The sequence below is a fragment of the Pungitius pungitius genome, chromosome 18, assembly GCF_949316345.1.
Source record: "Pungitius pungitius chromosome 18, fPunPun2.1, whole genome shotgun sequence".
NCBI lineage: Eukaryota > Metazoa > Chordata > Actinopteri > Perciformes > Gasterosteidae > Pungitius > Pungitius pungitius.
Window position 1 is genome coordinate 7,782,475 of NC_084917.1, and position 21,673 is coordinate 7,804,147.

The 21,673-nt window shown below is 42.6% G+C and overlaps 1 protein-coding gene across 5 annotated transcripts; it reads right to left on the minus strand.

Annotated features, from left to right (window-relative positions):
• Positions 1–404: 404 nt before the first annotated feature.
• kcnn2 (potassium calcium-activated channel subfamily N member 2) lies at positions 405–20,643 on the minus strand. 5 transcript variants are annotated; one of them, XM_062558849.1, is made up of 8 exons: positions 18,744–20,643; positions 18,312–18,404; positions 10,085–10,503; positions 9,659–9,800; positions 9,437–9,547; positions 9,213–9,340; positions 4,763–4,832; positions 405–2,386 (listed from the first exon to the last, which is right to left on the minus strand). In XM_062558849.1, the coding sequence occupies exons 1-8, from the start codon at positions 19,536–19,538 to the stop codon at positions 2,111–2,113; spliced, it is 2,034 nt and encodes a 677-aa protein (XP_062414833.1). In that variant the 5' UTR covers positions 19,539–20,643; the 3' UTR covers positions 405–2,110. The 5 variants fall into 5 exon arrangements, with proteins under 5 accessions (XP_062414833.1, XP_062414832.1, XP_062414834.1 ...); XM_062558848.1 differs by having other exon boundaries at positions 18,312–18,407; XM_062558850.1 differs by lacking the exon at positions 18,312–18,404.
• Between the last annotated feature and the right edge of the window lie 1,030 nt (positions 20,644–21,673).

A 21,673-nucleotide genomic window follows, 5' to 3' on the forward strand; every position in this document is an offset into this window, starting at 1 on the left:
GCTGTCCACTCACCTTACATTACTAAGAGTGGCACATATTGTTCTTTCTACAGCACTATTCTACAGATGCAATCACTTCAATATTCAATTAAATAACATAAAAAAGGCCTACAAAACAAAATGTGTCGTTAAGTGTCTTGTTCCTTATTACAGATTTGAGATGTTTGTGAATAGTTAGCCGTTCCACCTAAGATGCGTATGACGTTATAACGTTACATTTCCAAATACCCGAGGGCCAAGAACTATATTGTTTCTGCCTTTCTATCATATTAAAGAACTCCCCCAGACTTATTTTAAGAGCCTTAAGACAGACCATGGACCGGACCAGCGCAAATAATTAACTAATTTCGATTAAATATGAATTGTCACACAATAAAAAAGGATTCAGTCCAGCCAAATTGCATATTTTTCATGTTTAATTGTTTATTGTTTAAGTCGCATACAGTATAATCTCTCATTGGTTTCTATGTTGCTGAAGTTTGTGGACTGGACATCTGTCATTCTGTTGACCGTTGGCTTGACTTATTGGTTAGTGGCTGCGCTGGTTGAAGATCAGTGCTGCTGATTCAATGATCTCCTATGAATCTGAATGTTTAGAGGGTGTATTGGTTACATCAGGGCTTTTCACACAGTTGATACACACATAGACTCTATGCGAGGCCATGGAGGATACTTAAATCAAATCTAAAAATCCTAATTTGATTAACGTTGAAACTTCTAAACCTAATACATTCCAGCCACTGTGGGTAGATTCACCAGCTTTTAAATATTGCTCTTCCAGCTTAGCCAACAGCGTCATCCAAAGCATTTGCTGTAAAAAATAAATGCAATCTGAATAGTGATGCAATTTTCTAAATAATCCTAATAAAGTTCAGGAAAGAACCTAGACAACATTTTGTACCTTACACCAGTCCACAAGTATTAAACCATGTGCTAGATATGCTGAATCTGTCACTTCACACATCTCCATTATTGTTTTTTAGCTGTGGGAGGTGTGCTTGTCCTCATCAAAATATATAAAAATAGGCATTTTCTTTTTAAAAGGTAGATACGGTTTCAGCGAGTTGTTGTTCAACATCTGTTGTTGCCCAGCAGGGGCGACAGCAAGCATAAATAGCACAGGAAGGAAGGACAGGAGGTGAGACAAAGCAAGACAAGGGGAATTTGGATAATTACTAAGTTTAGAATCACTCAATACATCTCTGTAGACCTCTATAGGTCTTTTTTAATGCTTCTCTGTGGAAAATTAAAAAGGGCTTTGACTTGATTCAACACTAGCCACAACTTGAGAATTGACAATAATAAATCCATGCCCAAACATCTCAAAGGTTCTTTATAACTTTTATAACGCATCTTTATATCATACGTCAGTCAGCATTGAAGTGCATTGATTAAAAAGTAAGTGCAAGTACAGATTTTGATGCATTCATTTTGACTAGAGGATTAAATTATTTGCAACATCGCCCCAAAAATACTCATTCTACAGGGGCACTCTGCAAAAGAAAACCGCTATAGTTGATGCTGTTTCTAACCTAAAATATATATGCTTTTCCCCCTTCATTTCAAGCTGTTTCAAGTTCTCTCTGAGTGACAGTGTGCAGGAGCGATTTCCATCCGCTGTCTGCTCTAAATTCACTCCAGCCGATCAAACACAGCACTTTCCCCCTAAAACACTGTCATGCTTCCTGACTGATTTCTCAGTGGTTTCATAGTTTGCTTTGAAGAATACGGCAACTGAATCAAGCCAGCAGTCTGTGAGAAGCACTATTTTAGTGCAATAGTTTCACACGTGGTGACCTTGCCCCCTAAGACTGGCTCTCTCTGCATAGAGATGGAGTGGAGTTCAGATCTTACCCCCATCGATAGGCCTTTGACTGAGGGAAGCGGCGTTATTTGTTGTTTGTGTCACCAGAGCAAGGATAACATCATCATTTGAGGTAATAAAAAACAAACGACAGCATGAAGTTATCCATTAAAATGCATTGTCCCCGGATCTTGGATTCTGTCATCAGAATTTGAATAATACTTATTGAAAACATAAGGCTTTACGATAAATGCGACTTGGCCATATGATGGCAAAAGTCTTCAGTGGAGGCGTTCTCCTTGGACTCTAGCTGCTCTCCGAGGAGGTGGGTGGTGCTGTGGAGGACGACCTTCGTCTGGACACTGACTGTGAGCGCTCAGGGCTGTGTTTGTCATAAGGCTGGAGCTGCACCTCCAGAAAGTCCCTGTGCTGCTGGCTGATGACCTGGCTGATGAGTCCCGGAAGAGCCTGCAAGTTACTCAGAAGAGTCTCCAGCTTTGTCTCCAGCAGGGCGATCCTCTTCTCCATGTCCTCTCCTCTCTCATTTAAGTCTGATATCATGTCATACATGATGTTCTGAGTCTGGAAGAGGAGAGAGGGAAAGCACTTTACATGATCATTTTCCAAATTGGTGTATTTTGTGTTAAACAACATGAAAATACTGTATTTATCCATTATTAACAATTTAAAAACTCAACTAACTTGATAACTATACGATATTAAGAGTTTATTCTGAAAAAGAGATGAAGTGGAAGAATAGGAGCTTTGCATTGTGAGATTCATTTTCAACACATTCAGTTCTAATTTATATGAAAAAAACAGGAAAAGAACAGCCATTACCAACTGTTTGTCAGAAGAAAAAAGTGAACCTGTCCTATAATCTGAGCATCCATTATAAAATGCAGTCGTTTAAAAAAAATTGCGATCAGCCTGAAAATCCAGCCAAAAGGACACATGAGATTCTATATGTTAAATGCCTTTATTATGGTGCTATCAGAGTACAGGTTATTCATTTCATTGGCTGCTATTTCCTAGCAAGAAGAGAGTAAATTCATCATCAGGGTCAGTTGAACATGTTGAGTTACAACTTTTCATGCAGACCAGATTACGTTAACCGGTGACCTTGAGACAGCAAAGGTGCTTGCGCAGTTTGCATCGTGCTTGCTGTTCATTTGATCCCTTAACCATCTGCTCACAGACCTTTAAATGTACATATACTTTAGCTGCTTCCTTTTCATTCCCGAGGGTTAGCCCGGAAGAGAAGTTGGCAGAATCCAAATAAATCCATGTAACATTTCAGATGAGGTGCGGCGGCGATGCTGCTGGAGGGCAGTTACTGAGGCATTATTCAGCATAGCACTAATAATCCCTGGCAGCCTGGAAGCGACGCCATCTATCACCCACCTTGTCCTCTTCGGATTTGAGGCAGGGATAATGTTTGTTTATTTGAATAAGGGAGAATTAAAGTAGCACTGACAACGTGGAACCTGGTGGCTGCTGGAGACAAGGGCTTCACTGTATTACTCAAATAAACACTAATCTAATCCTTTACTTGTTGTCATGCGTAAATAAGTCAGTGGCTCATGAATGCAATTCAACATTTTAACAGCCCATGTCAAGCTAACCAAATATTGAAATATGTTTGATGTGTTATCTTTCTAAGATATTGATTGCATGTGGAGCTGAACTGAGTCTGGGCCTCATCTGTAGATCGTAAAATTTAACAAAAAACGATGAAGAAGTGATGGTGTGAAATACTATAAACGATGAACAGTAGCCTATTCCCCCCAAAGGAAATAATATCATCAATAGAGGAGGAAACTGTTGCACAACAATATAAGCCGATGCATTTGAACTGCATAGTAAAACCACAAATTTACAACATCTGCCCTTTTCTGGACAAGACAATGCGGGAAAAACAAAGGAGAGTGGCAGAGATGTCAAACTGCAGCTTGATTAAGCAGTTTAGCTATTTGAGAATGTTTAATTCAGCAGCAAAGTGAAGAAAACACTGTGGAAAGAAAGAAGTAATTCACCCTAGCAGTGCGTCGCTTGAGTCAGAAAAAAAAGAAAAAAGACGGGCCACAGTCTATTCTAGACCGGGGAAGAGATAACGACTTAAGGGGATACATTGTGTTCAGAGGGATCTCACATTGCACTGCAGTGGCCACGCAGCTGCCAATGATATGTTCAGCTCGGTTTGGCTCCATCTTTCCACCGTGAGCATTCAAGAGCGAAGCTGCTCTGCCCTCTCATGGCAACAGACTCTTACAGCAACGAATCCCGAGGCGGCTGAGTGGCTTTGAGCCACCGTGTATCCAATGTCACATCCCCGACCCTCGCTTGCGATTTACAGCACCCCGAGCTTGGGAAATATTAACTGGGCTAATACCTTTCATGAGCCGTTGGCCTGTATCCCGTCTGACTGTGCTGTGCGTTTGAATGTCAAAGCTTTTTTCGGCTTTTCTATCCTTTCTGCCTTTACTTCTGGCTGAATCATCAGATCACAGAGTGTCTCCCTTCCCAGGTTACTGCTTCTGCAGTGTGAGGCTGGCACGCTGCCTGGTCTTTCCCTAAGGTTGGTCAGCGTCTGTTTAGAGCATCTGGAGGCAACCATCAGATAATACAAAATGCTAGAGACAAAAGGGGGGGTTTCTTGTCACTCTCATTTAGTAATTCTGCAGAGAAAGTTTCCTGGGGATAGCAATTAACGCTGTGAAATGAAATGCAGTTATTATTTCAAACCCAAATCAGAATCTCAGGTGAGTGCAGACAACCTGAAACATCAAACAGATGTATTTGTAATCCCGCTGTCTGTTTATTTGACACCTGTAGACTTTGATTATATTAGAAAAAACAGCTAATTCAGCAGTGAACTGCATATCACACAAAGGAAGGAAACGTATCAGCTGCGTGTCCTAATGTACAATGCAGCAGTAGACTGTAAGTCTAGCTTACCTTAGCAAGGTCCACTAGTGAGTTTGCTTGGTCATTCAGCTTGCGTTGCTCCATTTTAACACTTCTCAATCTGAACACAAGACCATTCAGAACCCAATAAATTAACGCTATCAGAATTTTGTCATTAGATTTGTGCACACACAAGGCATACACACGGGGAACACTCCCAGGACATGCACAGGGTGTGTGTAGAGAATGCAGGGGTCAGTCTGTTTGGTTGAGCTGCATGCATGTGTAGAAGAGAGAGCTGCCACCGAGGAGACTGAGACCAGCTCGCTGTCCAACTCAACCAATACCAATATCAACTATATAATAAAGGAACAAGGCACACTCATAGTCCTTCAGCATCTTTATGTGTCAGATTGTACATCTGGGTCACTCGCAAAGCCACGAATATCAAATAGTTATAGAACATAGAGAATAAAGTTCTTCTTCCTCTTTTGAAGGCAGCCATCTAAGCATATCTGAATCATTCTCCTTTGCAGAGTTTCAATAGAAAATCAAACATGACTTCAAACAGATTCATTTTTCTCATTGACAGAAAACATATGGCTAGCTTCTTTATTAAAATTAATTAATGCTACTTGTAAAGTCTGCAAAAAATAGCGTGCCTTCTTCATACAACACTCTTAAATAATTCACATCTCCTGTTTAATTAGGCTTCTAAAGCCTGTTTTACTCATAGTCTCCGGGGGGCAAAAACAGCAACTAAGCAGTATTGTAAAGTGTCGGCCACACGTGGTTCCCAGATATTAAAGAGGGTTTTTTTCCGGAATCACCCACGCATGCTAAATTAAACTCGGCACACTACACAGAATAGCATCTCGTTGGCACGTTTGAAAATGGTTTGGCTTTGAAAAATAAATTTAAAAAACACCCGTAACGGACTAAGACATGAATGCAATTTGAGGTGATTGCAAGGTTTAGCGTGAATTGAGGGGCAACAATAATGAAGATAGTGAAGGGATTGAAGGGGCCCTTGAGGGTGGAGTTGTCTGATCATTAGCTGAGATGCATTCATTCTCATGCAATGTTCGATCATTTCTCAGTTTCCTGAAAACAGGCAGATGTGGAGTGAAGATGACAGGTTGGACCAACAGAGGGTGCCACGGGAGTCACTTAAAGAACCTACAGGCAGAGGACGGTATCCTGACAACCCGAGGAACCAAATGCTGCAGTCAAATCAGGCTCTGTATACAAAACTATTGCACTTTTATTATTGATATATCAAAATTTAGACGAGGGCATCTAAAATGATGAAGGGTTATAGGCATTTAAAGTTAATGTAAGACCTTAAAAATGACACATTTCACAGTTGGATGACTAACAGCTTTGATTTGGGGTCAAAGGACTGCGCAGCTTAAGGTCAGGACAAGGAGGGACTCATGTGTCTCCTCATGCTTCTCCTTCCCTTAGTCAATCACTCCTCATGGGCATTTCTCCTTTTCAATGGCCACTCTAAATCTGCTTGCTATTCATCACTAGAAAACGAGTAGGCAAAGCTTTTTAATACCCCACTAAATCAGTTAAGGCAATCTCGGTTAGTGCTGCACCATATTTTTTACCGTCTCGACTTGCTTTCTTTGTCATGACCTCCCTTTACCTCATTGTGGAACCAAATGGTAATTTCTTTTCAGTGTAATAGAGATGGTGCCCGTTCTGCGGCCTGTCATTTTTTTTTTCCTGTCCCCGCTGACAGCCTCTTGCCGTTGGTCACAATCGCCGCCTCCAGGGCTCAAACTGGATTGCTTGCGGGCTTCACCCTGACCTTCCTCTCGGGTCACTTTCCTGTGTCTCCAATCCTCTCATCTCATAGCTAACCAGCAGTGACTGCCCTGCCACACGGTAAGATTCCCGACCTTGTAGATGGAAAGAGACAGGTCCCGGAGGATGGGGTGGGGGCGGCTGTAATGGCCCAAGACAAATCACGCAGCAAGACATTTGGTTGCATGCGTGCAACATCATACCTGTGGTGTGATAGGCCAAAAAACCTCAGGGGTGACTGCATATACAGTCATCTCTGCCAATACCCCTTGTAGTGCAGAGATGCATGGCAGCTGTATATCCGTGTTATTATGCCGTTTACCAGCCATGATAACACCATTTCAGAGTCTTTGCTACTGCGTCATCCAACACAGAACAATGGTAAATGTGGCCGCAAAAGCAGCAACAGGCGTAACACTGGTTCCACAGGCCGAAAGATGACCCTGAGCTCTAATCTGTGTGAACATGACTGCTAGGTTGTGTAACATGACTTGAGGGATACGATAAATCTTATAAAGGGTCTCCTGTGGATCTCTAGTCGTCATCCTTCGGTATGTGAAAGCACTGTTGATTGGAGTTTAATCAGTGGCTTTCTGATTAAAGATCAAATTCTCATCACATCCATGCAGAAATGGAAAGAAAAACACCCTCCATCACCGATAATTGAAATTCACTTAATATTCATTTGTGGATGTGTTTAGAAAGTTCAATACAGAGACATAAAAAAATGCTTTTGCCCGTTTCTAAAGCTTTCTTGGCAAAATCCTGAAGATTGAAGGAAAAAATGTAAGACTAATGTATATTTTATAGAATTTACAAACTATTCAGTCAAACAGACATCTAACAAAAACCTTTGTCGCAGCTGGAAAGAAATAATTTGGCAACATTATGATTGTGTCGTGTGAAACCATTCAATCACCGCAAACTACCACATTTTCCATGGCATGAATTTCACTTATCAAATGAGGGAGTGTAATTTTTTTAGTCACATTATTGGGTTCAAGGACAAGCTCTCTTTAGCATGCACACAACAGGTCTGTATCTACGTGTGAGGCGAAGACTTACTTCCGAGCTCTATTGCATTGTGTTGATACAAACAGGAAAAAAAGGAAACATGAAGTAGACAAATGAATTATTACAACATCAGATAAACATATTCAGACGGCAAAATCTGTTGGCTGAAATCTTGCTCCCGGAAACCCTCGCCTCTACGCGGTCACCTGACCTCTGGACCGCTGCAACTATTGTTTTCGTGACTCTTTTCCTCCGGCGTTTGGGTGGGCGCTAGCCGCAGCTTATTCTAATCCCTTTCTTCCACATAAGTCCCGCCTATCAGGAATAATAAAGTAAATCAAAACAAACTCCCTGTAAACCTTCACCGACGCGGGTATTGGTTCAAAGTGTCTATTGTTGCTCTATGGAACAACTGTTTACACCTCGCATCCTTTTACGGTGATTTAGAGTATTTCACCGCTTCACCCGGAAGAAAAGGGAACAATGATATTTCATTTGATGTTTGCTGTCGCCCCATGACGGGTCAGGGACGGCTGAAGGACTTTTCCAACTCTCCACTCGAGCGACCGGCTTGCTATCGGACCGCTTCCTGTTCTGCTATTCATGTCCATCCAACCCGCAAACAATACTTAAAAGCCTGAAAGATAAAGCCAGTGAGGTACAACACCTCACAGAGTAAAAGAAATAGAGGATTTTGGCACCACGCTGAGTAGATGTCCTTGCACACAGAGCTGGACGTGACTTTTTTTACCACTGATTCTGGTTCTATACAGATTTAGCCCAGACGTATTTCCAGCATTGGGCTTTTCAGGAGGTGAACATGAGCCGCCGTCATCACTGCTGCAAATCGGATGAACAAGATAAGACGTGTGTATTTCGCTATCTCTACAACCGTGTTAAAAATAGACATCCAATTAGCAAATCAAATCAAAGTTGCAGGCCACAAAGGCTGTACATAAACCCACAGAAAGCAAACAAACATACAAATAGGGGACATTTTAGCTGAGCATAACACTACAAAAGCAACAAACCTGGATTTGCTCGAAAGCACTCTAAGTCGAAGAAAAACCAAGAGGGAGGTGAGGGTAAAATCAATACTTTTAGATAGCACTTTGGGAGTCCTTGGAGACCCACTAAAAGACTAGCTGACAGTTCAGTGTCCGACCAACCACAAGAAAAAAGAACCACGTGTCAGCCCGACTTCTGATTTACAGCGAACCAAACACACGAGAGTCAAACTGACATCAAAAGGTGAGCGAGAGGGAGATCAATATCATACCGCTGTGGATTCTGCAATTTCAGAAGCTTCTGTCAAGTTTCTCCAAACCTCAAACAGAGGAAAATGCCAGTTGACACTTCCTTTGATATGAACCACTTAGAAGAGCCTCTAGTGTAACAGTGAATACCGTTCACATAAATATGTCGATGACTCTTCATGATGCAGAATAAATAGGCCGACATATCATCATATCTGCAAAGTTAGTCGAGTCAGGTTAAACAAGTACAAGATTATTCAACATTACACACATGTACACATTTCTTTGCTACAGGTGTCAAACAAGTCAGATTTCAGGTTGGTGTTGCATCGGCGAACCAAGCGAATATTCTGCGGGATAAAAGACATTAGAGCGGCATGGGTGACGAGGTCAGGGCTGGAGAGCGAGGTACCTACTGGTGAATGGCTTGGAGAAATTTCCTCTGGTGCTTCCTGACTCTGGCGTGGTCCATCTTTCTCACCAGTTTGGTGTTCTTATAGATGAGCCACGTCTCCCTGAGTACATTCGCAGCTGTGTTTTTCACCTGAAGTGCAAGGAAAAAGTGTCACATTTAAATTAAACAATGAAAATAGTTGAAAGATCTGCGATGCCTAATCCGGATTTGGGAGCTTTCACTTACTCTTTTTGTTAACTGGGTGTCCATCATAAAATTGTGGACATGTTTTTCAGCTTTGGTTAACTCCAGTTTCTTTGCCACTACGGCCACCACCAAGGCAGTGCAGCCAGCTCCCTGGGAAATAACACAGATGACAACAAGCACAAAAATCAAACTTACTGTTTTTTTGTGTTATTTTCAGAAAAACATTAGGGCTTCATGTTAATATCAGCCTGCCTTTCTCACCATAATTCCAGTCAGGAGACAGACTCCTTTGCCACAGTATGTGTTTGGGACCATGTCCCCATATCCAATGGTAAGAAATGTGATTGAGATCAACCACATGGCTCCTAGAAAGTTGCTGGTTATGTCCTGGTTGTCGTGGTACCTGTAATAAATGGTAAATGGAATAGGTTGACTGATCGTTCTGCACCCGATCAATTACGCTTCACCTAATCACATTTTCTCATTTTGAAAAAATAAAACAAATCCAATATAGTACTTTAATTATAATACATCACTTAATCAATTATAATATTATATAATCATTTATTCTTTATTTGAAGTTCAGACCCAAGGAGAGCGATCAATTGTGTACGTTTTCTATTTTTATGCCTTATCTATGTTTCATGCTGAGCAGTGCTGCATAGCGTGAGAAACGGATCCAGGCACCTCTCGCAAGCTCTCACAGTCCATGCAGCGATGATCCACAGTGAGATGGTGAAGACCAGCAGCACGGTGCCGGGACAGATGGTCATGAGGGTCTTCATGACAAAGCGTGTGTTAAAGTTGATCTTGTTGAGCGCACCGATGCTGCGTGACGAGGCGTCCGTGAAGAGCTTGCTGTGCAGCAGCATGACGCGAGCGATGAGGTACAGCCGCAGGAACATGGGGATGGACAGGATGATGTCCACGTCTGCATCCGTCTTCGAGGGCACGTAGGAGTAGGCCAAGCGGGCCGTCCAGGTGAAGGTGTAGTTCCCTGGGATGGGGTGTATGGCGCACACCAGGATCTCCAGGCAGATGAAGAAGATGCGCTCATATGTCATGGCTATCCTCCAGTCATCGGCTGCGTTGTCCACCATAAATAACTGCGGGGGAAGGGCACAGTGAGGCCGGTGGACGGTAGCATTTCCATCATGGTGACACAGCAAGCTAGAGGAAACCATTAAACAATAAGTCACAAACAGCCTTCAGTCATTAAATCATGTTTTTTAGTCACATTTCCTGAAGACCGTGGTGGTTAATTTTCCCCATGTCGTTGCCTATCTAAGACAAATGGTATACAAAACTTTATCTTAATATATTCTTATAAATGTAAAATCTACTCTGCTTCAAAAAACATTTAGAGAACATAATGAATAACCAATGTGATAAAGCCAGGACGCTACACTCTTTCAAAGCATAGATAAGCATAGAGATATCTGATGAAGGTTGCAAGAATGAATATCACAACTTAGAATACGTACAAAATACAAGGAAAGATATTGTGCTTTATACATATTTTACGGCTAACCCTTTGTTGCTATTAATTTATGTATGATAAAAAAATCGTATGTTGATTAATCTTGAGGTTTAAGAATTTTCTGGGATTGTTTCCATATAAAAAGTGAAATGGAGGAAATGCGTTGGCTGTATGGAAGGTAGGAAGTTAGAGCTAAAACGATTAGTCAGTTATACGAAGACTTTTAAGGCAAATCCAGCAGAATACTTGTCAATTATTCTTTGGGTCCCAGCTTGTTGAATGAGATGTGACTTATGGTTGAACAAAACAAAACATTTGGAGGTATCTCGTTGAGCTCTGGCATCTAAAACGCAACAACAAAACGCATGAACGCAATATGTGATGTAAAGTAAGACAGGAAATCACACAGTTTATCTCTCGGCCTTCGGGCTCCTTGAATAAAACAGTGTTACATTAGCAGCTTTAAAGCCGTACGCTGATGAGAACATCTGCCGTCTCCACATTAGCGTCAGCTTCTGATCGCCTGGCCACCTCGACCAGAAGGTAGGCCGTTCCACGTGGGGGTTCATTGGGGGGAGGATTTCAACAGCCCTCATCACTCTTCTCCACCCTGTCCTTCGTCATTAGCTCCGTCCCTTGGTCACCTCTGCTGTTCCCTCCTCCTTCTTCGTCCCCTCCCTCTTCCTCAACACTTTCAATCCAATCTACAGTTATCTCACCCGGCCAGAAGATCTACTGCTCTGTGTGTTCACCTCCAGCTAACGAACACATGACTCGCAGTGACCCCCGGCCATTTCATATTAAGCAGGTACGGGTTGCAGATTAAATGCTATCAAGATTGTATTCACTTCGCCAAATGTCTTAAATCATTCCTCTTTTTTTGTTCACAGGCGATACTGAACTTCCCTCACAGCTCTTCTTGCTCGATCCGCTCCATCAGCCCAAGGTGCTCTGCTGGCGTACAGCTCGTCACAACTGGCGATAGATATTTTACAAAATGTTGCTGTCAGCAAATAAAAGCGAGGTTTCCTGGCGGCAGTCTTCGCCCTGAGAACAGGAGCCTCTATATAAGGGAAAAACTGCACATGATTACATTGAGTTTGACACCTCCTTAATATACTTAGTAATCAAGTTTACTATGTTCAGTAATTCTCTGGATTAAAAATGCAAATAAAAACATGCAGTGCAATGTTTTTTGCTTACGGATGAGGCAGTTTGTCTTTCACTTCTGCTCGATTTTAATATTCAATGTCTACAGTTTCCACTTTGTTTCTCCCTACTAAGATTTATGATGGTTAAAATAAATGTTTTAACTCTTTCATGGCCCATATTTATATTTAATCTCATCCTTTTTCAGCAGCATGTACGATAAAACCAGCTTTTTGCTTTGTGTGGATCATAACGGTACGTTTTCCCACATGCAGAGAACAACAATCACGTCTCTGCAGCAGGACTTTTGTCCTCCCCTAAAGACCAAGAATGCACATAAAAAGGCAATAACGTAGCACTGCCGCTACTCTCCCAGACATACATGAATGCTCCACACACTCCAGCTCGACAGCTTCGAAGGCCCTCTGACACTACAGCTCAGCAGCCGGCTTTGCTCGAACACAAAAAACCTTCACTTAACCCGGCGCAGCAAAGACAGTACGTTTAATACAGCTTCTGATCCAATTAAATGTCCAAAGGCCACTGTGCAAGAAATATCAACTGTCAACAAGCCAGCACATTACAACACAAACACAACAAGCCGCTGCCAACACGGGTCTGCACACAAACAAGCCAACTGAGCCACCGAGCCGCTGCAGCTCATTCATATTCATTTAATGGCTACAAGGAAAGTTTCCCCCAAAACACAGAGAACAGACAAATTCAATTTTCAGAGGCAGTTGTTCATATCAAGTGAGCAACGCTCTCTTCACAAACTGACATCTGTCAGAGAAGTAACTCTAGCTCGCTTTGCAAGTGACTGTAATGAAGACATGGAAACACAAGCTGGGACTCCACTCTGCTGCGGTTTCTTACCCACAGAATTAGAGCCCTGAAAGGAGCTAAATCAATTGTTTGTACGCGGCACGAGCGGCGTTTTATTTTACATTTTAGACGACAAACCGACCCTGTCAAAGGCTTGTTACAAAGTTTGTTACCTCAAAACAATTTAATTAAACATTTACACGCAGGTTGCATAGGAAAGTCTAGTTGGTGGGTAAAAGCAATTATGCTAATGGTCTGCCTGAAATACAATACTCATGTGTCCTTTACCTCACAGCATCAAATATTCCATGCAAGCAGCCGAACCAACAGTAATGACAGAGTAGTGGAGGAAACGGTTTTAAATCTTGGGAAAATGTAATACTGAGGACTGGGAGAGCCGAAAGGACAGTGAAGGAAACGGGACACTAAATTAGTTAGGGGAGGGTGACAAATAATTTAAACAAAGCAAGTAAATGGATTTTAGATGTGAACGCACTTAAATACAGTTGAAATGTGTCTTTAAAGAATTAGTGCAAAGAAGCAGTCTGGCCATCACCAATGTGACACATGCATTTTAAAGCAGGACAACCCCGAAACTGCCAACTGGAACCCCTCGAAAAAAACGGACCCTGTATTTGACTACAACAAGAGGGGAAAATGAAGAAGGAATACATTTTTCTTCAAAGTTTTATTGTTCCAGAATAACGGCGAAGAAACACAATCTGCTTAATCAGGATCATCAATTTCAAGGTTTACCTTATTAATATTAAATTACATTTTAGTGCTGATTCAGACACAGATAGGACCGGTTCACCCAAATAACAAGAAAACCCTCCAATGAAACATTTCTATAAGCACTTTGATTTTTCCCTATTTTGGGATGGCTCTCTGTCAATGAAAGCATGAATGTCCGCTACGTGAATAAAGCTAACATGCAACCCGTCTGCTGGAGCACCTCCACATTGCTGTGTCAGCACTAAGGAAAGATCCGGCTCCACTCCGTTATCCATCGGCTTTGGTAGAAAACCCCCTCCTCTGGCTCGTTTTGTATTGAAAGTTATTAGACTCAATCCTGACGGACACATGAATGTCTGTAACAAATCCATCCATTATTTTAAACATTTCACTGGCAACAATCGATTTTACCGTCATAGTGCGTCACCAAATTTGATATAGGCTTCACCCTCTCTCGCACAAGGTTTCATGAAAAGAAATTCCCATCTGGGCCAAAGTGGAGGACTGATGTGCAGTTATTAAAGCCAAAGAAAACCTTCAAACATTTCATTGCAGAAACAACTTTGCTCTCACCAAACAGCGTGAATAAAAAATCACAACCAGGGCAAATCAAAGCGCTCTGCATACTGAGATACAGGAAGGAGGAAACAATGTGGCCCAAATCTCATGTCTTCCCCCAAAATGGCCTCCTCTCAGTGACAACAAAGTACACGTTCATGAGGATGATTTGAGGGGAGATCCAGCAGTCAGTGGCGCCTCTCGACTTGTTTTGTGAAGGACGCCGTGCACAGTCTAATCAGTAAGAGTGCACGCCCCCGTTCTCGTCATGGGGAAGTTTCATTCATGTCGGGTCAAGAGACAATACAGCCGAATATGTCCTTGGATCAATGTCCGCCTGTGGCCGCCCTGCGTCTACACTGCGTAGTCTCGGGGGAGTTCACCTGCGATGGTAAGCTGGGTTGGTTACTGGTTCCACGACGCTCAATATAACTAATGGAGTCCGGCTCAATATTTAATCTGTGTAATGTGGAGATGGGAACATATATCTTGTCGCTGAGGATGAAATCGCTCAATCTCATTAGTGAATGAGGTTGAGGCATTCTGTCCGATTAGACATTGATGCAATGCTTTATTTATGATATCAAAGTGAGCCACTAAAAGGCCACTTTGCTGAGTAAATCCGGAGCTGTTACTGATTTGCTTTTGTTTCTGAAATTACAGAATGGCTCACATTTGCATACAAATTCTTCTGTGCAAGCAAAGTAAAGCCACTCTGAGCCAAAGTAAAAGCTTGGACAAATCCTACTTTCTTGCTGCTGATGCAGCCCAAAGCATTAATCACCTAAAAAGCATCTTCGCGTTTAAAGTCGAATGCAGGACAAAACTTCGTAAGATGCCATCAATGAATCATTTACAGGTATCTCAACTCATTGGGATCCCGAGTGTCTCTGCCCTTGGATGCCGGTATTGTTGGGTGAAAACATTGAGGTCACCAGCGAGAGGTGGTTATCTGACTCCAGTCTGGAGTCTCAGGTAGAGGACAGATTTAGCTGTTGAGAAATGCAGCGCGTCTCCTGCAGTTTGACCATATCTCTGACACAGACACACCACCCAGGGGCAGACTGACAGGCATGGCCGAGTTCGACTTCACTGGCAGAATCTTGGCATCGTTGCCGTTTTATCTTTTGCAAAGTTTGGAAAATGTCATAATGTGCAATTGTGAAAAACGAGCGCCGCCCTTTATCCCCAAAAAACACACATCAAAGACAGATAAGACCCGGAAGGATCTTGCATTAGTTGAAGAGCACTCAGCCGAGCTGTCATCACAAGGTGCAGCGACACAACGGTGGCCTTCACACAAAAGCCCGTCAGCAGGGAGCCTTTGATGTGAGAAGAAGAAAAAAAACATCCAAGATGTCAGTTTCTGTCTGTTGGGAATTAGGTGAACTCATCAACCATCTTAGCAGCGATAGCAGGAAGAGGCTCGCAGCTCATATCGGACTTCAACAAGGACTTATCAAAGTCATGAAGCACCGACAGACTCTAACCTCCATTTCCACTCACATCGTACAGTAAGTCGCTGCCTGCCGACGCAGCAAACTCAAAAAAAGTCTAAAAAGTCCCCCGGCGAATCGCCAGCGGTTAGAAAAAAAAAAAGAACTTGGTTGAGGCTGAATCCGGCTGATAACGTTTGAAGGAGAAGTACAGAATAATACTGCACAACATCAATGTATAAAAGAGGATTCAAACAAAAACGTATGCTGATTGTAGCCTATAAAAATGAGAGGGGACAGTCTGAGTCAGAGAAGACAATCTGTTAAAGTAGTCAGAAGTGGAGAGGAAATATTTCATCATTCTTCTATAGAGTCTATAAACAAAGGTTAAGGTGGGAGATCTGATCATGCTGACTCACCAAACAGTGTGATGGGGATAATACCACATATGGAGTCAAATAGCATTTTTCATTTTGAAGCAGCCACAATTCACAATTCATCCCTACTCTCGTCTCCGCACGAGGCAAGCTCAACGCACCTGAATACACAACCACATTGTCAGAGGGCACGTTGCATTGTGGGTAATGTAGGTATATTTGCACGCATATTTTGGCAAAGAGGTCGAATGTGTTGAATATCAAACGTTATTTCTGGTTCTTTCTATATTCTCTCATATTCAGTCCATTGTGAGTCTGACAATACTAAATTGATGAAGCAGGCTTTAAGCTTATCTTACAAACTCGGGGAAAGGGTACGTTTTGAAGGACATGGCTTTAACCTGGCAGGGGGCACACATAAAATAGAGCTGAGCCAATACACATCAACACATATGATGTCAAATTATATTTTTATCAAATAAAAAAGCAAAGGAGCAGCTGGTGTGCTGGAAGTTGAAGCAAACCCTATGAACTGGATTTACTGTAAATAGGTTACTAGATACTGGCTGGTTGATTTATTTCAAAGAGGACTTGATACATTAGGGGTTCAGGCTTTTACATCTGAATAAATTGTACATCAATAATTTCTGGAGAGGATTTGTGTGATGAAAAGCGCATTGCCGTAATCCAATCAAGGGCAAACAATTGCCTTAATAATGTTTTCTAGGTCTGCAAAAAAGAAACCTTTATCGGGAAGAGAAGGGTTAGTGGTGAACGTTTTCGACATTGACACATGACTGTCAGAGAGGTCTGGATCAAAGCCGTTTGAAACAGCCTTCCTGTGGGGTAAATGTGCAGCTATACTAACGCAAGGAAATGTTGTTTTAAAATTAGAAACTTTGGCTTGCCTGTAGTGAAAGCATATTGGTTCACTGCCATTGAAGTGTGTAATATCGAGACTTCAAGCTTTTTGAAAACTGCGTGTGTCATCATATTTACCCATCCAGATGTGCTGCTGCACCGAAAAGTTAAAATATTCACACAATCCAGTACTTCAACATTGGAAAGAGACCATAAACGTAAATATTGCGCCGACCCAGCCACCAATGGAACCCTGCTGTGATGAAAAATGCACTAAATCAATAAATTATTTAACGTCAAGACAATCAAGAGGCTAAAAAGATCAGTTTATGAATTGAATAATTTACACAGGATTAAGTAAAAGGTGTGGAAGAATGAACATGATACTCACGTTAACTTACTAGATGCTTTCTAATTTATAAAGAGCAACTTTGAACTGTCCAACAGGGAAATGGAAACATCTCTTTATACATTGAAATATGGTAATGCTATCTGTGCATTGCTATCATCCCTCATAGAAAGGTTTACGATGAGGCATCTGAAGGGGGCAAATCTTTTTACTGTTGGGCCGTTTCAATGACTGATACTCCCCTGGCACTTGGAAAGGCGGATGAATGGCCGATAATACTTTGAATGCAAAAGCTACACCTCATGTTCTGTTAAAATGTAATATTTTGTAATTCTGCTAAAACATATTCTCAATCTAGAATAAGAGCAGAGGAAAAGCTCTCACAATTCTGTTAAAGGCATTGAAAGAATCCCCAAAGCCAGATTTCAAACAATAATATGATGAAATACGCGATTTGATGATTTTTACGAGAGTTTTGCCTGTTTTCAAGTGAAGTCTTCTCTAGTAGGTTTTTATGGAAAAAAGAAAGTATCTCATGAATGAAAGCTTTCTGGTAAACATATGCCCACCCAGCAGGAATGCAAAAAGTGGCTCAATTCATCTTGAGGCTGTACAACAAAGACACAACTCCTGAAGAGCAGTGAGAACTGTATGAGGCAAGGTCAGCTGTCTAAGGGTCAGAACATACTAATACTGTAGATCTATACTCATCCACTGAGCCCTTTGAGGAGTGTAATGTGTAATGAACTTATAAAAAAGGTCATTATCACTCTACAAGTCTGAAGTAATTGAAGAAGGATGTTAAAAACCTTGAATCTTTAAACAAGATGAAACATGTTTGCTTTGTAATGATGGATGCTGTGATAAAGAGTAAATATTCTATTGATGAAACTCAATACAAGTTGCTTTTACATTAAGTTATTTAATTTGATAGATTTTGTGCAGTCAGTAAATCTCTTTTTCTAATCTTAAAATGCGAAAACATATCAAGTATACAAACAGGAGCCCCTATAAAGTTGTAAAGATTTGTTAATTCAATATTTGATTGAGCATTTGTTAAATGTGACATCTGTTGTTAAAGCAGACTGCCGCTGAACCTTCAACACCAACAGTTAAAAGAAAAAGAAAAGTGTTACAACATTACCTGGATCTCTCTCGCATGGTATATGATAATCAGGCCCAGGAGAATGATTGTAGAAAGGCTTATCAGGCATTTTAGCGCTAATGAATACAGCGACTCCTGGAAGAGAGCAACAACACTAAAGCCAAACAACCCACAACATCACGACAGGAAATCACATTCTGATGTAAACCAGCCCTCCGTTAGCCTACATGTCACACATCTGGAAAACAACACATGGAAATGGTAATTCAGCTTCTTAAGGTGTACTGACATATGACATGTGATATTACTTTGTACTATTGGGTGGTTGGAGAGCAGTGGGCCTTTTGGCCTGCACGTGACAATGGCAACATGGGCCACTTTGCGGTGAGCCTGGACTTATTTAAAGTGACGGCAGACCTTTGGCTGAAGTTTTCCAACGACTCGCTCCATGAGTCACATGTATATACGTACCTTTCCATAAGCTCCCCATGAGAGTTCAGTCTCTATAACCATAACAACGATCCCAAACATCCCGAAGATTAAAGCATAGTCGCTGAGCCGCTTCCGTTTCTCAAACAAGGCCCTCCTGTGTCCCAGCTTCTCCCCAATGTTCTGGTTCTTCTTTTTCCCCGATTTGCCGCCGCTGTGGCCGCAGCCGCCCGCCCCGTCTCCCGATGCGTAAGGCATCAGTGTGGTGGAATTATTCTCCGGCTTGGATACCAAAGTGTCCGACGCATCCGCGGCCGAGATGGGCTGCAGAGGCTGCGACTCGGAATCAAACTCGTGCACGTTTCTGCGGGACGAGCTCAAGTTGCTCAGCGGCCGCATTACGCCGCCGTTGTATCTGCAGCTGCTCATGGCTATTTCATTGTTGGAGTTACTGTCTTTGTGGCTGCTGCCCAGGCTGCCCCGCTGCCGATCGCGGCAATGCTGCTGCTGCTGCTGCTGCTGAGGGTGAGGAGGAGGAGGAGGAGGATGATGCCGGGATGAACTACCATGACTGGAGGGTGTGAACTCGCAAACGCTGTACTGGCAACCTTGCCTCGAAGACGTTTCCGAAGGTGTCCTTAAAGTTCCCAGAGCAGTCGGCGACGTCCCGCGAAAGATGAGGCTTTTTCTCGCATCACAGGTGCAGCTATTGCAGGTGCAGCGTTGGTCGTGCTTCTTGCCGATCCTGTCCTCCCGCCCGCAGTAGTGCTGGTACTTACAGTGCTGGAACTGCTGCTCAGGGAAGAATTCGTTCTGCAGCTGCAATGGGCTTTCCATGTCATCAGTGCTGCCGTTTAAAGCAGCAGTCGGGTACCACAGAGCACCCGACGAAGGGCGTTACGGTACTTACGGGAGGACCTAGCCGCTGCATGAATGGACCCATTTCGGCTCCGGTAGAATGCCAGCGGAGGCTCCGATTGGGTACGGGTGGGGGTCTGGAGGAGGGGGGTGGGGTACCAAAACAACTGCCTCGACGTCATAAAACCATGAGATGTAAAGCCCCGGCCTAAATTGAATCACTATTTTTTTTTGTTAATTTGCGATCATGCATTCACTGATAGACCTTTACAGAGATCTGGACCTATATATTTTTAATCTCCAAACCTACAAAATAACAACATCTTAAAAGTGTAAATTAAGAGCATTAACACGTCCGTTCACATGTTTAATAATTGTACATACCTTGCGTTGTGCGATACGGTCACAGGTGTAATTTACCTCTTGCACAACAGCCGAGCCAAGGCTAATCATAAATTCCCTGAATGATTTCTCATTTATTGACTCCATAGAAAACACACGTGGCTCGCTGTCCCCGCTGATTTACACGGTGATCATGTGATCGTGCAGGCCTGTATAGCACCCGCGTGGCCCGGGCTGATGTGAGCCGGTGGTGGCTGCGTTATTAATGGAGTAAAAGAGTTATATCACCCCGAGGAAACACCACCAACTGCACTAGACTGAGCGGCAGTGGAGGCATAAAGCAAAGGGCTGAAACCCAATCACCCAAACGTCCTGACGTGTGCAGCAGAAACACATTTAGTCATGGGACTGCGGTGTATGAGTTATGTTTTTGTTGGCCTATTTGTAAGGGGATTGTGGCTAGAGCCGCGCAGTCTGCTTGCGAGGATCGCTTCAGTCGCGTTGGAGTCGTTAAAACGTCTCTCTACATCATCCACCAAACAACAATAAAGGATCGAAACAACCGCAAAGTTGCAGGGGGCGAGTTTAAATCATATACAAGGGAGTGCGATAATATTAACACGCCTACTCGTGTATGCTTTTATTTTAAAAACAGGACGCATGAATGCGTTTCCGTTCGCTGGAAGTCGGTCCATCGCGAACTTACTTCAGCACCGCGGACAGCTCCGCTCGCTCATTGATCACCGCCGACCTTTCAGTAAAACAAGCCCTCTCCACAGGATCGCAATGCGCACTTACTGCCGATTGGCTGGCTCCGCACACCACGTGACACCCTCACCTTCCCAGCGCCCCCCTTCTTCTCTGCGTGTGTCTCCAGTGAATGAATAAGTGCTCATGCATTCGAGCAACGTTTTTTTTTTTTTAACAGAACATGTCGTTTTTGTGGGCGGGGACGCACCGGAATGAGCGCGAGGAGAGTTTTTCATTTGAGTTGAACGATGGTATTTCTATACACGGTGTTGCGATACGGGGAAGCATGCATGCGTTACCTTCATCATTGCAGAGAAAACCGCATTTTCCCCAATGTACTGTAAAGTACATCTTCCCAGTAATCTAAACAGAAGCTTTCAAATCGCCATTGAGTTCAGTTTTAAGGAATCTGAAAGTCAATGTAACTTTTCACGGAGATACTATGGAGGGGCTTTTGTAAGACCCAGAGTGACGGACGAACAGATAGATATTTCCCTCGGTCTGCCGCCTTGTCTCTCACAGCACCAAAAACCTCACTCTTCTCAACATGATCACACGTTATTCCAAAACCTGCTTGGCAATAGATAGATAAATAAACAACCAGATATATAGACAGATGAACCTTCTTCGCTGAGGTCCCCTGAGAGTCCTAAAGGCCAATTATTCATTCAATGAGAGATTTATGATCAAGGCACTACAATTAGTGGAAGTGCATTCATAAAAGTCCTACACACATTATTCATTCATGAGTTAGTGTGCGTGGAGCTGCTTGTTGCGCCATCTAGTGGTGTAAGTGACTGTGTGTGGAAACATTGCGAGACTCACAAAGGGCCGACATTTAAACCTTTTCAGGATGTAACCATTTAAATAAGACGTGCACAGAGCTCATCAAGATTAAAATGGAAAACACATTTTGAGATATACATTCAAATATTTTTATTTATAATATATATAATATATAAATATATAATGTAGACACATGACTATGTTAGATGACGTCCGGCTGCTGTACCTTTGAAAAG